Here is an 18286-nt window from a genome sequence, read left to right as displayed (position 1 = left end):
CAAAAGCGGTAGCTGCTGCCCTTTACTTACTGGGCGGTCCCTACACTCTGGGTACTGCACACACAACTAGTCTCCTATAAACCCTGCAAGGTAAGAACCAGTGCTCACAGATGTCACCAAGGGACACATCTAGAGTGTCACAGACACAAAGAAGCAGAGCATTTGGGGATCTAAAGCTCCTTCCATTATACCCAATTCTTTAATTGTCTAAATCACCCTTTCTAACTAGTGTATAGCTAATGGTTTAGTCAAAAACTCCTCCAACTTCAACAATCACTACATTTACATAAGTATATGCTTTCTGAACACCTCTGGGGAATAAAAACACGCTGGCACAGTTAAAGGGGAAGATGTTGTCGGCATGAAGGGAGAGTACAAATTCTTGTAAGAGCCCTCGAAGACCTGGAAATGAAAAATGTGGTTTCTAAACAATGACTTGCTTTACTGCAGGTCACGAGCAGGTGCCACAGGAATCCCATCTGCACAGTGACAGACTTATTACATGGGAGTTTATGCTGGAAAGTGAGATGGAATTCTCACTTCTAACAAAAATGTTGCACACAGAATCAAGTTACTACTTGGCATGGTATTTACAATTCTAGATCCCAAACAGTAAAGCTGAAGAGGGGCTTTTGGTTTATAATTTTTGATAAGCATTCACTGCTTCAACTAAAATTGATAAAGAACCACACGCATTCTCGTCATGGGACACCAATATGCTGGACTGTAACAATGGTTTGGGCAGTAGCTAACAGGATTTCTGAGAGAAGAGTTAAAACTTTTGCCAACAATAACCTCTGAACACAACTGTAACAAAAGTATGATTATCGCTCATTTCCCGATGATTCTGAGATTAAAACTCATTTTCTACGTAAATAATATGCAAGGTCCCCCTATGGCAACAGCAATGTTAAAAATCACACCTCACAGATGTGGAATCTCTCAGCCAACAGCACACTACATATTCATGTGCTGAATAAAAATTACTTCCTACAGGTAAGCAGTTGGGACTGGGGGAGGGGAGAAGCAATCAAAGCCTGAAAGGATGGAGTGCACACATCAGAGGAATAAATCCGGAATAAATCTCTAATCGCTCGGGATGACCCGAGGTAATTCCTACTCATTCAATCTTGACTGCATAATAGAGCAGTAGAGTGATTTTCAAATTAGTCACATCTCTATACCTGCCAGGGTAAAAATACCCATTTAAAAATTTTTAACTTGTAACTAGATTCTTTTTTTTTAAAAAGTCTTCTGGGGGAATTCCCTGGCAGTCCAGTGGTTAGGACTCCGAGCCTCCACTGCTGGGGGCCTGGGTTCGATCCTTGGTCAGGGAACTAAGATCCCACAAGCCACGTGGCATGGCAAAAAAAAGAAGTCTTTCTGAACATTTTTCTATATAGAAAATTCTCTATTTCCAACAGAGATCTTCTTCCTAAATTGCAGACTTCTGTATCTAACCGCCCACTCTACATCTCCATGTGGACAAAGTCTAACAGGTATTTAAAATCTAGTGCGTGCTTATTATCCCCCCAAATCTGCTCCTCCTTCCACCGTGCCCGTCACAGTCAACGGCAACTCCAGCAGCTAAGACAGCCTATCTCTGCTAACTGTCCTTGCATCCCTACAATCACTGCATCAGCAAAACCCACTGGCCTTACCTCCAAAAACATACCCAGAACCTGACCAGTTCTCTCCAGCTTCCACGAGAGCCTGGTCCAAGCCACTGAAATTACTAAAATAACCCCTAACTGGCCTCCCCTACATGAGAGTCTCAACAGAGCAGCCAGAAGGCTCCTGTCACAATGAAACCTGAGGTGACTCTTCTGCTGAAAAGTCTAATGGCCTCCCCTCTCTTCTGGTATCAGCGCCCACCATTCGGTTCCACAGGAGAGAGCAAACATGACCCAACACTACCTACCTCTGAAAAACTGTCCATGTATTTTGACATAAGCAGCTAAGAAACAGAGGTAAGATTCTTTTGGTCTGCGATAGTAGTTTAAGTCCATCATTTAACTCCCTCCCCTCCCAAGTTCCCAATGAATCAACCAGAGAAATATAAAAGTAGAGGGAAAATCTTCAGGGTGGCAGGACTAGACTGTCAGAAAGCCTACCCAAAACGAAAACTGAGCCTAGCCAGGGGCAAGCATTCCAAGGTTCAGGTCCAGGTGAGGGTACACTTGGACCACCTTGGCTCTGCACATGCGTCCTGAGATGTGGGAAGGGTGCTAGCACAGAGGACAAGTGGTGCAGAAGAAAACACCACCGTGGCTCGAACTGCACAGGGACACGCACGTCCCAGCAAGGAGTGAAATGCTGTCCCAGATAACTTTAGGATAGAAAGCCGATGTTTCAGAGTAACAGAGACACTCCCTGTCGCACAAAACTTCCTGCTCTGTCATCACAAGCAACAGACTGCTAACCCGCCAAAGGTGAGGTATAATATAAATCAAATCATCCCCTGACTTTACCCGGGATTGAAAAAATTAAACAGTAATACATATAATTTCTAAAAATAAATGTTATAAATACTAGTTTGTAATTAGGAATAAAGCTATTGTTAAAAATTAGTAGCTGAGAGGACAGACAGCAGAAGCAAGAAAAACTACAACCCTGCAGCCTGTGGAACAAAAACCACATTCACAGAAAGACAGACAAGATGAAAAGGCAGAGGGCTACATACCAGATGAAGGAACAAGATAAAACCCCAGAAAAACAACTAAATGAAGTGGAGATAGGCAACCTTCCACAAAAAGAATTCAGAATAATGATAGTGAAGATGATTCAGGACCTCAGAAAAAGAATGGAGGCAAAGATCGAGAAGATGGAAGAAATGTTTAACAAAGACCTAGAAGAATTAAAGAACAAGCAAACAGACATGAACAATACAATAACTGAAATGAAAACTACACTAGAAGGAATCAATAGCAGAATGACTGAGGCAGAAGAACGGATAAGTGACCTGGAAGACAGAATGGTGGAATTCACTGCCGTGGAACAGAATAAAGAAAAAAGAATGAAAAGAAATGAAGACAGCCTAAGAGACCTTTGGGACAACATTAAACGCAACAACATTCACATTATAAGGGTCCCAGAAGGAGAAGAGAGAGGGAAAGGACCCGAGAAAATATTTGAAGAGATTATAGTCGAAAACTTCTCTAACATGGGAAAGGAAATAGCCACCCAAGTCCAGGAAGTGCACAGAGTCCCAGGCAGGAGAAACCCAAGGAGAAACACGTCGAGACACATAATAATCAAATTGACAAAAATTAAGGACAAAGAAAAATTATTGAAAGCAACAAGGGAAGAACGACAAATAACATACAAGGGAACTCCCATAAAGTTAACAGCTGATTTCTCAGCAGAAACTCTACAAACCAGAAGGGGGTGGCACGATATATTTAAAGTGATGAAAGGGAAGAACCTACAACCAAGATTACTCTACCCAGCAAGGATCTCGTCCAGATTCGACGGAGAAATCAAAAGTTTTACAGACAAGCAAAAGCTAAGAGAATTCAGTACCACCAAACCAGCTCTACAGCAAATGTTAAAGGAACTTCTCTAAGTGGGAAACACAAGAGAAGAAAAGGACCTACAAAAACAGCTCATAACAATTAATAAAATGGTAATAGAAACATACATATCGATAACTACCTTAAACGTGAATGTACTAAATGCTCCAAACAAAAGATACAGTCTTGCTGAATGGATACAAAAACAAGACCCATATATATGCTGTCTACAAGAGACCCACTTCAGATCTAGGGACACATTCAGACTGACAGTGAGGGGACAGAAAAAGATATTCCATGCAAATGGAAATCAAAAGAAAGCTGGAGTAGCAATACTCATATCAGATAAAATGGACTTTAAAATAAAGAATGTTACAAGAGACAAGGAAGGACACTACATAATGATCAAGGGATCAATCCAAGAGGAGATATAACAATTATAAATATATATGCACCCAACATAGGAGCACCTCAATACATAAGGCAACTGCTAACAGATATAAAAGAGGAAATTGACAGTAACACTATAATAGTGGGGGACTTTAACACCTCACTTACACCAATGGACAGATCATCCAGACAGAAAAGGAAACACAAGCTTTAAATGACACAATAGACCAGACAGATTTAATTGATATTTATAGGACATTCCATCCAAAGACAGCAGATTACACTTTCTTCTCAAGTGCGCACGGAACATTCTCCAGGACAGATCACATCTTGGCTCACAAATCAAGCCTCAGTAAATTTAAGAAAATTGAGATCATATCAAGCATCTTTTCTGACCACAACACTATGAGATTAGAAATCAATTATAGGGAAAAAAACGTAAAAAACACAAATACATGGAGGCTAAACAATACACTACTAAATAACCAAGAGATCACTGAAGAAATCAAAGAGGAAATCAAAAAATACCTAGAGACAAATGACAATGAAAACACGACGATCCAAAACCTATGGGATGCAGCAAAAGCAGTTCTAAGAGGGAAGTTTATAGCAATACAAGCCTACCTCAAGAAACAAGAAAAATCTCAAATAAACAATCTAACCTTACACCTAAAAGAACTAGAGAAAGAAGAACAAACAAAACCCAAAGTTAGGAAAAGGAAAGAAATCATAAAGATGAGAGCAGAAATAAATGAAATAGAAACAAAGAAAACAACAGCAAAGATCAATAAAACTAAAAGCTGGTTCTTTGAGAAGATAAACAAAATTGATAAACCATTAGCCAGATTCATCAAGAAAAAGAGGGAGAGGACTCAAATCGATAAAGTTAGAAATGAAAAAGGAGAAGTTACAACAGACACCGCAGAAATACAAAGCATCCTAAGAGACTACTACAAGCAACTCTACGCCAATAGAATGGACATCCTGGAAGAAATGGACAAATTCTTAGAAAGGTATAACCTTCCAAGACTGAACCAGGAAGAAATAGAAAATATGAACAGACCAATCACAAGTAAGGAAATTGAAACTGTGATTAAAAATCTTCCAACAAACAAAAGTCCAGGACCAGATGGCTTCACAGGTGAATTCTAACAAACATTTAGAGAAGAGCTAACACCCATCCTTCTCAAACTCTTCCAAAAAATTACAGAGGAAGGAACACTCCCAAACTCATTCTATGAGGCCACCATCACCCTGATACCAAAACCAGACAAAGACACTACAAAAACAGAAAATTACAGACCAATATCACTGATGAATATAGATGCAAAAATCCTCAACAAAATACTAGCAAACAGAATCCAAAAACACATTAAAAGGATCATACACCATGATCAAGTGGGATTTATCCCAGGGATACAAGGATTCTTCAATATACACAAATCAATGTGATACACCATATTAACAAATTGAAGAATAAAAACCATATGATCATCTCAATAGATGCAGAAAAAGCTTTTGACAAAATTCAACACCCATTTATGGTAAAAACTCTCCAGAAAGTGGGCACAGAGGGAACCTACCTCAACATAATAAAGGCCATATACGACAAACCCACAGCAAACATCATTCTCAATGGTGAAAAACTGAAAGCATTTCCTCTAAGATCAGGAACAAGACAAGGATGTCCACTCTCACCACTATCATTCAACATAGTTTTGGAAGTCCTAGCCATGGCAATCAGAGAAGAAAAAGAAATAAAAGGAATACAAATTGGAAAAGAAGAAGTCAAACTGTCACTGTTTGCAGGTGACATGATACTATACATAGAGAATCCTAAAGATGCCACCAGAAAACTACTAGAGCTAATCAATGAATTTGGTAAAGTTGCAGGATACAGAATTAATGCACAGAAATCTCTTGCATTCCTATACACTAATGATGAAAAATCTGAAAGAGGAATTAAGGAAACACTCCCATTTACCACTGCAACAAAAAGAATAAAATACCTAGGGATAAACCTACCTAAGGAGACAAAAGACCTGTATGCAGAAAACTGTAAGACACTGATAAAAGAAATTAAAGATGATACCAACAGATGGAGAGATATACCATGTTCTTGGATTGGAAGAATCAATTAAAAAAAAAAAATTAGTAGTTGAAACTTGTTTAAGATGCTGGTGGGCTCTACCATCTCTGGCTAATGGACCCTGACTCCACTTTGTCTGTGGGAAGTGGGGAGATGCCCTGGCTCCTCTGGCGCAACAGAGTTTCCCACATCACCACCAACGTCCAACCTTCCATTCAGTTAGTTGGTTAGCCCTTCCTGGAGCTCTGCAGCCACTGCTCTGTCTCTGCAACACTGGCTGCTGCACCAGCAGGCCCCTCCCTCCCTTCTGATTCCCAGCAGCCCCGCCACCGTTCCTCGGCACCCTCTCGAAGCGAACCCTACAAACAAGGGGACGCCTGTGCTCTGCAGCGTGTCGCCCCGCACCCCGTGCCCCTCGCTCACTACGGTCTTAGTCCTGGCCCCTCACCCACCCACCGCAGTTCACTTGACCTCTAGCAGCGTTTTACACAGGTGACTCATGAAACACTCTATACTTTTTTTGACCAAGAAATACTGCTTCTGATGAGTGTGCCATCACATCTTGTCAGGTGGCATTGTTTTGGAGGAACAATGACCACACATCATGAGAGAACCTGTATCTGGCAACCGGGGTGACCAGGGAAGGGAAGGCGGGGGACTGTGTGAGGGAACCAGAAGAGCGTTAGGAATGCTTGAAGATGGCAGCAGCTGTCCACGCCCACACGTGCCACGCGTCCTGCAAGCGGTCTCAGGGTGTGGGGTGCACAGGAAGAACAGATGGGAGCTGTGACGGCGGCTGATCAGCTACTTGAAGGAAAAGAGTTTCTAAAGTACTGAACTGCGACTGTGAAAACACACACTGCACTGCATTAAAAACAGTCTTTTGAGGTCAAGTGCTTTAACCCCGGAAATAAAGTTAACCTGAAACACAATCAGGTCCCAGGTATTTCAGTAAACAACCCTGTACTCTGGTCACCATGCTGTACTTCTCTTCTCTCCCTTACTCTACCTGTCCCCTCCACAGACAAAAGGACTGGTAAAGGTGGTATATAAATAGGGTGTCACGGTTCTCATATTTAATTACATTATTATTGTTAACTCTGACATGCACAATTTCGACAGCATGAAAATATAAAACTTCTCATTAATTTTGTTATACTAGAAACTTAAAATGCATTCAAAGTAGAAAATATAACACATTAAATATATATTCAAAATAATCAAAACATGTTCATAACATTCTAATTAATTTAATAGAAACATCAATTCCTAAAGTACACTTTATTACATACAAGGCTCCTGTTACAAAATTTTTCATCTTCATATTTCCACCAACCCTGAAATTGTTTCATACAATAATGAAACATACCTGGTTTCTTCCTCTGCGTTTTCCATAGTTCCTTCTTACTAGGGCTTTATAATTCTCATTTTTCTTGGTTAAGTAGTAATATAAAACACAATCAGGAACACTCTACAAAAAAAAAATTATTTTTGAGGATCCAATGAAATAAAATTTTTTAAAAATATCAAGTAACACTTTCAAGGAAAATCTCTAGTGTTCTCAAAGTATAAAATGAGGAAAACCACAAATGGCTAGCTTTTTAAGGCATATCTAGGCTGTAAAAATACACATATATAGTGTCTACTATCTTGATGGACAATTACAGCTGTCTTAATACAAATTATGTAAAAGATACCAGGAACTATCAGAAACATTCAAGCACTTTCTTCATTCCGAGTAACTAAAGTCTCTTTCTTCCTCTATATACGTAAATATTCAAAATGTCTCACTTTGCTCACAAACCCAACATCCAATCCACTGTGAAAAAATTTCAGGGAAAATCAGAACTCTGAAATTTTAATTAGAAGTTTAATGAGGTTCAAAAAACATTGTAACCTATGTGTTTTTAGGGAAATATAATATCAGGTCATTTTTGATTAACCATGAAAATTAGTCTGTGTTCTGTGCTTAGAATTGGTCATCATATAATTGTAAATATCACTATACTATTCACATGAGAATCTTTTCTGTATCAAGCCCTTTGCAAAAATTCTATTTAACTACTTCTGTGCACTAGGCACAAAAGCTTCAAAGCAGCAACCATCACAAATCTACAGACATTCTCAATGTAAACCATTTCTTACCTTCCTTTCCAAGTAAGATGCAATCAGTCCAAAGTTTTTTGGATGCTGGATAAACCTGAGTAAAAGAAAAAAAACACACACACATTTTAACAACTTAAAAAGAGGGGGGGAAAGCCCTTGGGAATAGAAATATAAAGTAGACTAATTTCTAGCGACTCCTAAATGCTAATGTCCTCTTAAAGGGCACAGATTCCTGGGCACCGTCCGCCAGGAACTGACTGGATTGGAATACAGTAGAGCACAGAAATCTGTAACTTTATAATGCACCTCCGGGTGAATCGGACACCGCCCAGGTTTGGGTACCACTCTTAAAATGACTCCACAACCCTGTTCTTACCTGGTACCTGCATTCCCACCCATAAACTTACAGGAAGGTCATATCAAATCTGTCTTTTCTGACTTCCACAGTACCCACTCAAATGCCAAAATGGGGTCAAGTTTTGGGGGAAACAGTTCAATTTACAAGTAAATGCCAATACTTTTCACTAACTTATGTAAGCTTCTATTAGAGAGTAATTTAAAATTTAAATTACTTGTCCTTAAAGATCTCCTTCTCATGGTCAGTCCAAACATTCATGAACTGCCTATCTTTATAAACCTTCATAGGGTCCTCCATAAGCCCATTCATATTAATGAACTTGACCCTTCTCTGTTCTGCATCAAACATCATAGGTGGGATCACAGAGAGCTGTCGCATTTGTTTCTCATTATTCTGAAAAAAAAGAAAAAAGAAAAAAAATGCAATTTACAGAGAATAAAACTTAAAGAGGGCCACAGACCAACTGTCTTAATAGACAATGAAACACCACGTATGTACTTTAATGACAACAGCAGTGGTACCATAACATCTAACATACAGTAATTATACACATTATCTAATAAATACTCATTGCATGAATAAGAGAGGCAGAGAGTACAGGTATTATTTTTTTATAATCCACTACTACAATTTGAGAAGAGTTCTTTCCTTAAAGGAAGCTGATACGTCAAACAATGAATCTTACACCTAAAGGACAGGTCACTGAAGTAGTGATCTTATGAAGCACTTACTAACATTAATATTGCCTCATTTTAAAAAGTCTTAACATCATTTTAAAGAATAATAAAATAGAAAAATAAGCAGACAGGAACCAAAATCTTAAGGTCATTGATTTTAAATTAACTAAACTTACTTAAGTATTAAACACTTCTTGCTAATCTTACATAATCTTTCCATTGCAAATTTAAGACTATTATCCTTAGAATTTCAACTAAAACTTGGTTACAGTTATACAATTTATTTTTCCCACAGTTTAATTCAGTAAGTTTATAAGCACAAACTTCCATGAAAAAACTTTTACCAAAAAGTATAAGTACTGGGCTTCCCTGGTGGCGCAGTGGTTGGGAGTCCGCCTGCCAATGCAGGGGACACGGGTTCGAGCCCTGGTCTGGGAAGATCCCACATGCCGCGGAGCAACTGGGCCCGTGAGCCACAATTGCTGAGCCTGCGCGTCTGGAGCCTGTGCTCCGCGCCGGGAGAGGCCACGATAGTGAGAGGCCCGCGCACCGCGATGAAGAGTGGCCCCCGCTTGCCGCAACTGGAGAAAGCCCTCGCACAGAAACGAAGACCCAACACACCCAAAAATAAATAAAGAAATAAATTTGAAAAAAAAAAAGATGCACAAATACATGATTCTATTTAGAATTAGATTGCTTCAGTTCACATCTTAAAAAAAAAAGAAAGAAAAAAAAGTGTAAGTACTGACCTCAATACAAGGCTAGGTTTTTTTCCTGAAACTCTTCTCCTAGAAGCGGACATTGCCTTAGAGTCAAGTCCGTACAAAGGTTCTAATTTTATGGGTACTCTCAATCAGTCTGAACACCAAAGTGTGGTTTGGGACAGACACATTAGCTTGAAATCACCTCACCTGATACTAGTTTTGGCTGTTTACAGATGCCCCCCTTATAGAATCAGTCAAAAAGTGAGCAAAGAAATTTAACACAGAGTTAGTCATCACTGCAGAGATTATGGCCACAAATTCTGAAATGTATAGCAATATAATAATTGTCTTCATCACTTAAGAGGACCATGATGTTCAAATAAGCATGCCTTTCAAAATTTAGAGACGAGGCTTTTTAAAAGCCATATTATAAAACCAAAACTAGCAAAACTCAATATATGGTTTTTGGACCGACCTTCAGAGATAGTTTGAAAACAGCTACGAAGATTCACTGTTAGGAACAGAGATTTACTCTTATTCAGAACCGATTTATTAATATCAGATCAGATCTCAGCTGGCTAGAGATCACACTCTGGACACCCCCCCGAACCTCAGGTCCACCACCCGACATACAAACACCTGCAAAGTACACGCTCCTTTGCTCTTTTAGGAAGCAGCACCAGCAGCTCAGTCCTCTCACCTGCTCTTCCTTCTCACCCCACACTTGTCCTGTCCACTCTACCTTCTACAGTCTCTCCACCAGGCCCTCCCTACACGTTTCCACCACCATCGCCCTGACTCAGCTCCTTATTTTTATCCTAACAGCCTCCTCACCTCTTTCCAGGCCTCCCTGCTGCCAAAGCCGTCTTCGTAGAAATGGCAATATGATCACAGGGCGGCCTTGTTTAAAACCTTCAATGGTCGGCCACAAACTTTGGAACAATTCAAATGCCATAAGTGTTCCCTCAGTTATATACAAATAAACCCTTAGTTTATGGGGTATGAGGCTAAAATGCCTGAATAATTAATCAATTAACTTGAATTAAATCAATTAACTGTCTTACCTCCTGTTCAGAGAGCCCATCAATAATTTCAGAAATCTCATGTTCACTCCTAGCAATGGTGGCTGAAAGACCAGCTCCCCTCTGCCCAACTCTAAATATGAGGGAGAAATTATAGATATATTTAAAGGCCTTTTATAAAGAAGACATATCAGTTAGATTACTTTCACATCGATTTCTTTTCTGAATGGGACTTTTTAATCAACTAGAAGTCAGAGAAGAAACCTAAAATGCTACTGAGAAACTACTTTTAAGCAATATGTTTAAGCCATTTATCTATAAAATTAGTAACAATTTAAATGCTAAGATTTCTTTTTAAAGGTTACATGTCTAAGTTCCAATGGCAGAACTGTTTATGGGAAACTTCTGGAAAACTACAGTTATTGGTGTCATTTTCATCTCAAATAGCAGTCTTTTGTCTGCCTTCCAGAGAACAGGACAGCCGACTTAGAAAAATACACAAAACATTTTAAAAGGGATGGGAAAAAAACACAATCATCATCCCTGACAGAAACTTAATTGTGATTAATGGGGCTTTCATGAGACAGTAGAGAAGAAAACTAAAGCTTCTACCTTTGCAAAAGTACTTGGTCTCTAAAAGTAAAAAGAAATCAGAAACTACATACCAATAACAAAGAATTTCTCAATTAGCAATCAATTTAAGAGTTTTGATCATGTTGGGAGGTAACGAAGAACTGTGAGACATTCAAGTCTATTCTTACTAACTCATTTCCAAAGGAATGAGCATTTTCAAGAACTGAAGAATTAATTTCAAAATATTCACTTAAATTTAGATTCAACAGCATGATTAAATATAAAAAATTAATATTAAATTCACTAAGGCATAAACATTGTTAGCTGATAATGAAGTTTTATATTCAAAATAAAAGTTCTTAGACTCAGAGACACAGAGAACAGACTTGTGGTTGCCAAGGGGTGGGGGAGGGATGGATTGGGAGTTTGGGATTAGCAGATGTAAACTATTATATATAGAATGGATAAACAAGGCCCTACTGTATAGTACAGGGAACTGTATTCAATATCCTGTGATAAACCATAGTGGAAAAGAATATTAAAAAGAATGTGTGTGTGTATATATATATATATATATATAAAACTGAATCACTTTGCTATATAGCAGAAATTAACACAACACTGTAAATCAACTATACTTCCGTTAAAAAAAAAGAGGAAAAACATAATAAAAGTTCTTTATGAACTTTCTTAATGATTAGATTCAGGTAACAATAAATACTGTGAAGGATCAAAAAAGTATGATTCAAAGGAAAACAGCATAGCCATTAAACATCAAACCACTTACCGCTGAAACCGTTCTTGCTGTTCTCTTTGTTTTCGAATTTCTGGAAACTGCTTTTCATAATACTCCCTTGTTTTGCTTTCTTTAGCTTTCCTCCGAGGATTATTTTCTATTCTGTCCACTTTTTTCTCCCATGCCTCCATGAGTTGATCATAACGTTGGCAGATTTTTTGCTCCTATTAAATACCCGTAGCAAATTAATAATTAAACTAAACTCTGTGATTCTGACAAACCTAATACTTTAAAGTAAAGGTTACTTCTTAAGGCTAAGTCAGAAGTACATGTGGCCTATGACTCAACTGTGAATGAAAAGCTGTCCTTGATCTGAAAGAAGAGAAAGAAAGGGAGCTGTTTTCTACGAAAGATCAACACATAGAGCCTATCGTGGCTGGATTTTTTAGTTAATATTTTTTTTTAGTTAATATTAAGTTAATATTAAGACTACACAAATTAACAAACTAAATGATGAGCCACTCTGATAACAATTACATCTTCACTGTCAAAAAAAATGGAAAATGAGAAATAGAAATATGTAAATAGTTCATAATCCCAAAGGCAAGCGGATTAACATTTTGTTGTTATCCTTCCAATATGTGAGAGAAAACACTCACACTTAAACCATCCCTCTACTGCTGGACGTTATGGTTACTTGCAGTTTTTTCTTACTACAAATAATGCCATATAACGAACATTTTTGACAGTCTGGAAAAGGCAGAAATTGTTTGTACTTTATGATAAAAAGAAATGCAGTAAACTACATGAAATTGAGAACGAATGCTTTTAGAGAAAAGAATAATGTATGATCTCATTTTTTAAACAGAGAAGAAGAAAAACAGAACCGTGCACTACAAGACCCAGACCGTGGGTGTGAGACAATGAAAGGGCCTGCCACACGGTCAGCTCCAGGAAGCAGCCGCGAGGGGAAAGCACTGCCTTCCCCATGCCCCGTCTCCTCATAGCCTGTCCACTCCTGGGCCTCCACCTGCGCTCAGCACTATGCCGCCCCCTCGGTCTCATCTGGATTCAAGCAACGGCCTCCTTCCTACATGACTCCCATGCACCCTGAATGGCATAACCAGATGCAACTTCTTAAAACACAGAGCTCAACATTTCACTTCCTCAGCTCAAACACTTAAAAGCCGCCCTCAGGATCTGACCCAAAGCCGCCTCATGACCCCTGCCTGGGCTGTGCACGACCCGGCCCTGGCTTCCCTGCGCAGCCTCACTCCTCGCCACCCTCCCAGCTCAGTCCCAGCCCAGCCCTCTCCAACCTGCCACACTCCCTCCACTCCCCAGACCTTCCTGTGAGCTGCTCCCACTGCTTGTGGAAGTCTGCAGAGGACTGGTTTTCCTGTGCAACACCCCTCAGGATTCATATCTGCGCCAGCTGTCCCCTTACACGCGCTCATGCTCCTCTGTACGTCCTGTGCCATCGTAAGACCACAACACTGCCATCGCCTGCAGCCTCACCTGCCCCCTTACTCCTCAGGCTCCCTAAGGGCTAAAGCCACATGGCTGCCCGCTCCCTTTGTAGAATAATACGTGGGACAAAGGAAATGGCCAATAAGTATTTATTAAGCAAATCAATGAACATATAAACTTCATAACTAAATACCCTGTGACGTATGAAAACAAAGTCCGTGCTTCTGTGTTTGTGTCTCCAGATAGCAAATTTAGCAATTACACCATAATTACAACAAAATTATCAGATAGAAAAAAATACTTTAGCTAATTTCTTATTTATATGTGTATGCTCTTGGCCAAAAAAAAAAAAAAAAAAAAAAAAAGATTCAAGACCGGTAATTTAAGAAAGTATCTGAAGGACTAGACTGGCAAATTAGAACGTTAGAAGTTATACACCAAATAAAAGCTGTTGACCCTTACAATTCATTAAACTGCCAGGTCCTTAAATACAAGGTACAAAGTTCATTTCTGATGTGAATCAAAGAACATCATTTATTCACTAAAAAACAATTTAAATGAATAGTCTGTCTAAAATTAGTAGGAACACACTATAAAAATAAGAATACTGGCATTATATTTTCTGTAACTTAATTTCCATGAAGATTATAACCACAAAATTTTTAGGCTGCAAGTCATATAATAAATATGAAAAACGATGTGAATTTGAAAAAGCTGAACTTTAGCTGACCCAGTTTCTAATAAGAAAGAACAGTGATGTCTTATCAGCATGACCATAACTTACCCACATTTGTTTGAGGGTTAAGAGACTAAATGTAGATCATCCTATTTCTCTTTCATATTTTTTTTTTAACTACTCACCATTTTCTTTATTTTGGCTAGATGAAAATGTTATACACAGATGACCAAAGAAATTAATTTGATAATGATATTAAATGTGATTTATGACATCAAAATGTTGCTAGAATTAGTTTTATATTTACGTCACATCTATAGTTACTGTCTAAATCAGCACCTGTTCTCATGTGTGATCAAGAACCGTTCTCACTACAATGGGAAAGCGAATGCCTGAAGAAGCGCGGACGGGAAAGTTGCACAAATTTCAGTTAACAAGGATAGGACCTCACCCTTTGTTTTCTTGCATGATTTCTTCTTTTAAAAAATAAAATGAGTTTTTTCCTCATCACCTGGTTTCTAGAAGAGAAAAATATGGTTGTATGACATTAAGAAAAAGTACAATTTAATAATGCATTCACTTTTTTGTTTTCAGAGACACTGAAAAACAAGCGAAGATCACTTAAGAATATATGATGTAATCAAAGTTAACCCTAATTTTTTTCACCCTGCAAAATAAGACTCCTGCAATAATTAGAACTGACTAAAATTCCTCCCATTCTATAGTAAGACTTTAATACAAATAGTTCATTTTTAGTTATTACATTCAATTGTAAGGCAAATATTATTTTCAAGTTCTGATTACACAGTTACTGATTCTCCTTAAGAACCCTCGTGAGATAAACACCTTGGCACACTCTTGGAGGGAGGGGGGCGTAAGAGAAGGCGGAGCTTTTAAAGTTATCTCCTCCCTCAGGTATGTGCTGCCCTCCCTCCTGTGGGAGTACACCAACACAGAGGCGGCTTCTGCTTTACAGAGAAACAACACAATACACTCTAAGACGCCACGGAGGCCAACATGACAGGACAGGAAGACTTCCCTTATAACTTAGTGTAATAGTTTCACTTTTCAAATTGGAAGCACTGCAACCTTCAAAAACAATGACATGCAGGCTCAGATATAAATATTTATACCCCACCTACTTCCAGAAAGGATTTCAAGCTGATTATTCAAATATAAATACAAAGCCAAGGCAAGTAGAAGTAATTTTTTGGATTATCTGCCACTCAGGACTAACACTGACACTGGCTCCACTCAAATAAGCATGGACAGTCAGGAGCTGGCTATATGGAAAAGTAGCCGAGAGATGAAGAGAATTATTAAAAGGAACGTTTGCTATTTCATACAAAGCAAATGACGGTGATGAAAGAATAGCTACTGAACGATTCATATAGACGCATGCAGCTGAGTAAACGATATTTCACAAGGTGATGTACAGTAGGAGCATTACCATATATTCAGTTTGCTCTCATTGTAATTATGTGCTACTCAAAAGCAAATGACAATCAATAAATATAACTTAAAATGTTTCCTAAGAATTTAAATGAAGAACCCCATCTCAGGACAGTGTGATAAGCACTGTAGTAGGCAATGTAGCTAACATGAAATAAATCAGGGCTGCTGTGCAGCTAATATCAGGGAAAAGACAGAACACAAACATAACGGAAGCTTTGCGGAAAAAAAAATCATTAAAAGTAGCCAACTAGATTTTATCTGCTATTCTCCTTTGTAAAAATGTTAAAACAGCGAAACAGTTCCAAAACAAGGTATATTTTATATGAGTTTTGCCTAACCTACTTCTAAGGGTTGTCAAGCCCATAGCAGCATCTCACAGAAAAATTCTAAGTATATGACTTTTATTATAAACCACTTACTTAACAAAAGTTAAAATTATTCAAATTTCAATTTTTGTCATGCATACTACCATGCAAATTATATTTGCCACCAGTTCTGCAAAGTAGTCAACTATTGCACATACTCTCAGTAAGAAAATTTTTTAAAAGAAAAAAAAAAGATAGATATATATATATATATATAAATAGCAATGTGCTCATTAGTAACGGTACTAGTAAATAAGTATAATGTTCTGGTTATACTTAATAAAACATATAAAGTAGAAATATCACATTTTTGTTACAAACTAAGAATAATTCATCTAAAATTCTCTTAAAATATGATAATAAAAAAAAAGATACCTATCTAGCTTCCTCTCTTACTTCAATCAGATCAGTAAATTAGGTTTTCTTTTCACTTATTTTCTCATTCCAAAATGTGCATCCATAAAGGCCTGGTGTCTGGGATGAGCAAGGCTAAGCAAACTACAACCTGGAGCAGTCTCCTCGCCCACATGAGGTGGCTGAGCGCTTCCAAGGCACCAGGACATGAAATGGCAGAAGGGTCTACAAATACCGTCATTAGCAAGAGTCATGGAAGGGATTTCCCTAGAATAGGATTTTGAATAATGATAAAATGATCCGTGGCACTTCTACTTTGCAATGGCAGATGTGGCTTGGTGGGGGACGGTGTCATCACTAGTCTTAAATGAAAAAGCTTCATTATCTTACTTCATCATGCGCCTTGCAGGTACTCCACTGAAAAAAAGACAAAACAGGAGGCAAAAAATTCAAGCCTCAAGGTAAGCCATTTCAATGTTAAGTATCCACCTTTTTTACTAGCAGATTATAAAACCAGCTAGTTTTATGCAATAATTTATTTCATTTTTTGGCCTCGGAAACTCAAAGCTGTTACCCCAACCCCCAAGAAGCCAGAGGAAGATAACATATAGTAAAACGACAGCAAATTACACAAATCTAAAACACACCTACACTATATTATACTACTATGTCAGCAGATAACATAAAAATGATCTCTTTATAGAATATACGGTCTTTAACTGAAGAACTCCAAAGATGATCAATACTTACGTCTTGATGTTCTCATGGTACACCTTGGTATCTGATGGCTGGTTATAGAGTGGCTATAAAATAAATCAAACATTTATATACAAAATGTTGTACATCATATGTATATGAAGAGACAAAGACACAATTTCTATCTCAATGGAAGCCGAGGTACAGTACTACTGGGTCTACACAACAGACGCCCTACCAAAACCTCCAGACTCAGGTTCCCTGAATAACTCTGTCCACCCCATCTCCTAACAATGCCACTGCTCTAAGAAAGTTCATAAATCCATTGTATCCCATAATAAATTCATTCATAGATTTTTTTAATCTCAAGGGCAAAGGAGGATTTAACACCAATATTACCCTAACAGTATGATTCAAAGAGCTTTCTATTTCTGTTCTTACTTCTTTCTCCTTCTACCCGAGTGATTAAATGGCTGCTCAGGCAAAAACACAATCAGGAAAATGCTTCTGCAAAGGTAACCAAGTTCCTGCACATTATTTCAAGCTTATCACCCTTACTGCCCAGCTACATCACTCTCATCCCAAAGTAAGTGACTGTATTCCATTTTATCCCAAGAAAAACTGCTACAAAAAGAGCACTAGGCATGAAAAAAGAAATTTCTTACTTACCAGTTCAACTTTTGGGCCAAGACCTTCAAATATTTTATGAGCTTCTTCTGCTTTTTTCTAGATAAAAACATTATTATATTGTATAATTAAAAATTACATTACCTAAATGCAAAATCACTTCCAATTTAATAATATTTACCTAAATACTAATCCACAGTCAAACTTATCCTTATTTCCAAATATTCTTCTTTCATATGATAGCCTGAAATACTCTCTAATTTTATTTTCATAACTCCCTCACGAAATTCAGTCAAATCTGAACATTTGTATTGAAAGCAAAACCTAAAGAATTGGTAAGTTCTTAAAAACAAATAGATATTAAGATTCCAGGGAGAGGGAACAGATATTCACTATTAGAAATGAATCCTTCAAACATTTTTAATACTTCAACTCAATGTCTTTATGGTATTTTATGTTTTTAAATCTTAATTAAA

At 38.0% G+C, this 18286-nt stretch overlaps 1 protein-coding gene across 23 annotated transcripts in view; it reads right to left on the bottom strand.

The window, feature by feature from the left end:
• The window catches only part of NCOR1 (nuclear receptor corepressor 1), a gene marked incomplete at its 3' end in the record, with an annotated part of 145572 nt that overhangs the window by 69117 nt on the left and 58169 nt on the right, over nucleotides 1–18286 (bottom strand). For 15 of the 23 annotated variants that reach the window (XM_082441021.1, XM_082441025.1, XM_082441024.1 and 12 more), the window contains 9 exons: nucleotides 17853–17909; nucleotides 17238–17290; nucleotides 16878–16904; nucleotides 14765–14831; nucleotides 12219–12391; nucleotides 10901–10991; nucleotides 8670–8848; nucleotides 8137–8191; nucleotides 7361–7462 (listed from right to left, as the gene is read on the bottom strand). In XM_082441021.1, the coding sequence (XP_082297147.1) occupies nucleotides 7361–7462; nucleotides 8137–8191; nucleotides 8670–8848; nucleotides 10901–10991; nucleotides 12219–12391; nucleotides 14765–14831; nucleotides 16878–16904; nucleotides 17238–17290; nucleotides 17853–17909 (804 nt within the window). The other 8 variants (XM_082441027.1, XM_082441006.1, XM_082441007.1 and 5 more) reach the window with 3 other exon arrangements.

This window comes from Balaenoptera physalus (assembly GCF_965194825.1).
Source record: "Balaenoptera physalus genome assembly, chromosome: 20".
Taxonomy (NCBI): Eukaryota; Metazoa; Chordata; class Mammalia; order Artiodactyla; family Balaenopteridae; genus Balaenoptera; species Balaenoptera physalus.
This window is presented reverse-complemented; position numbering and strand designations above follow the sequence as displayed.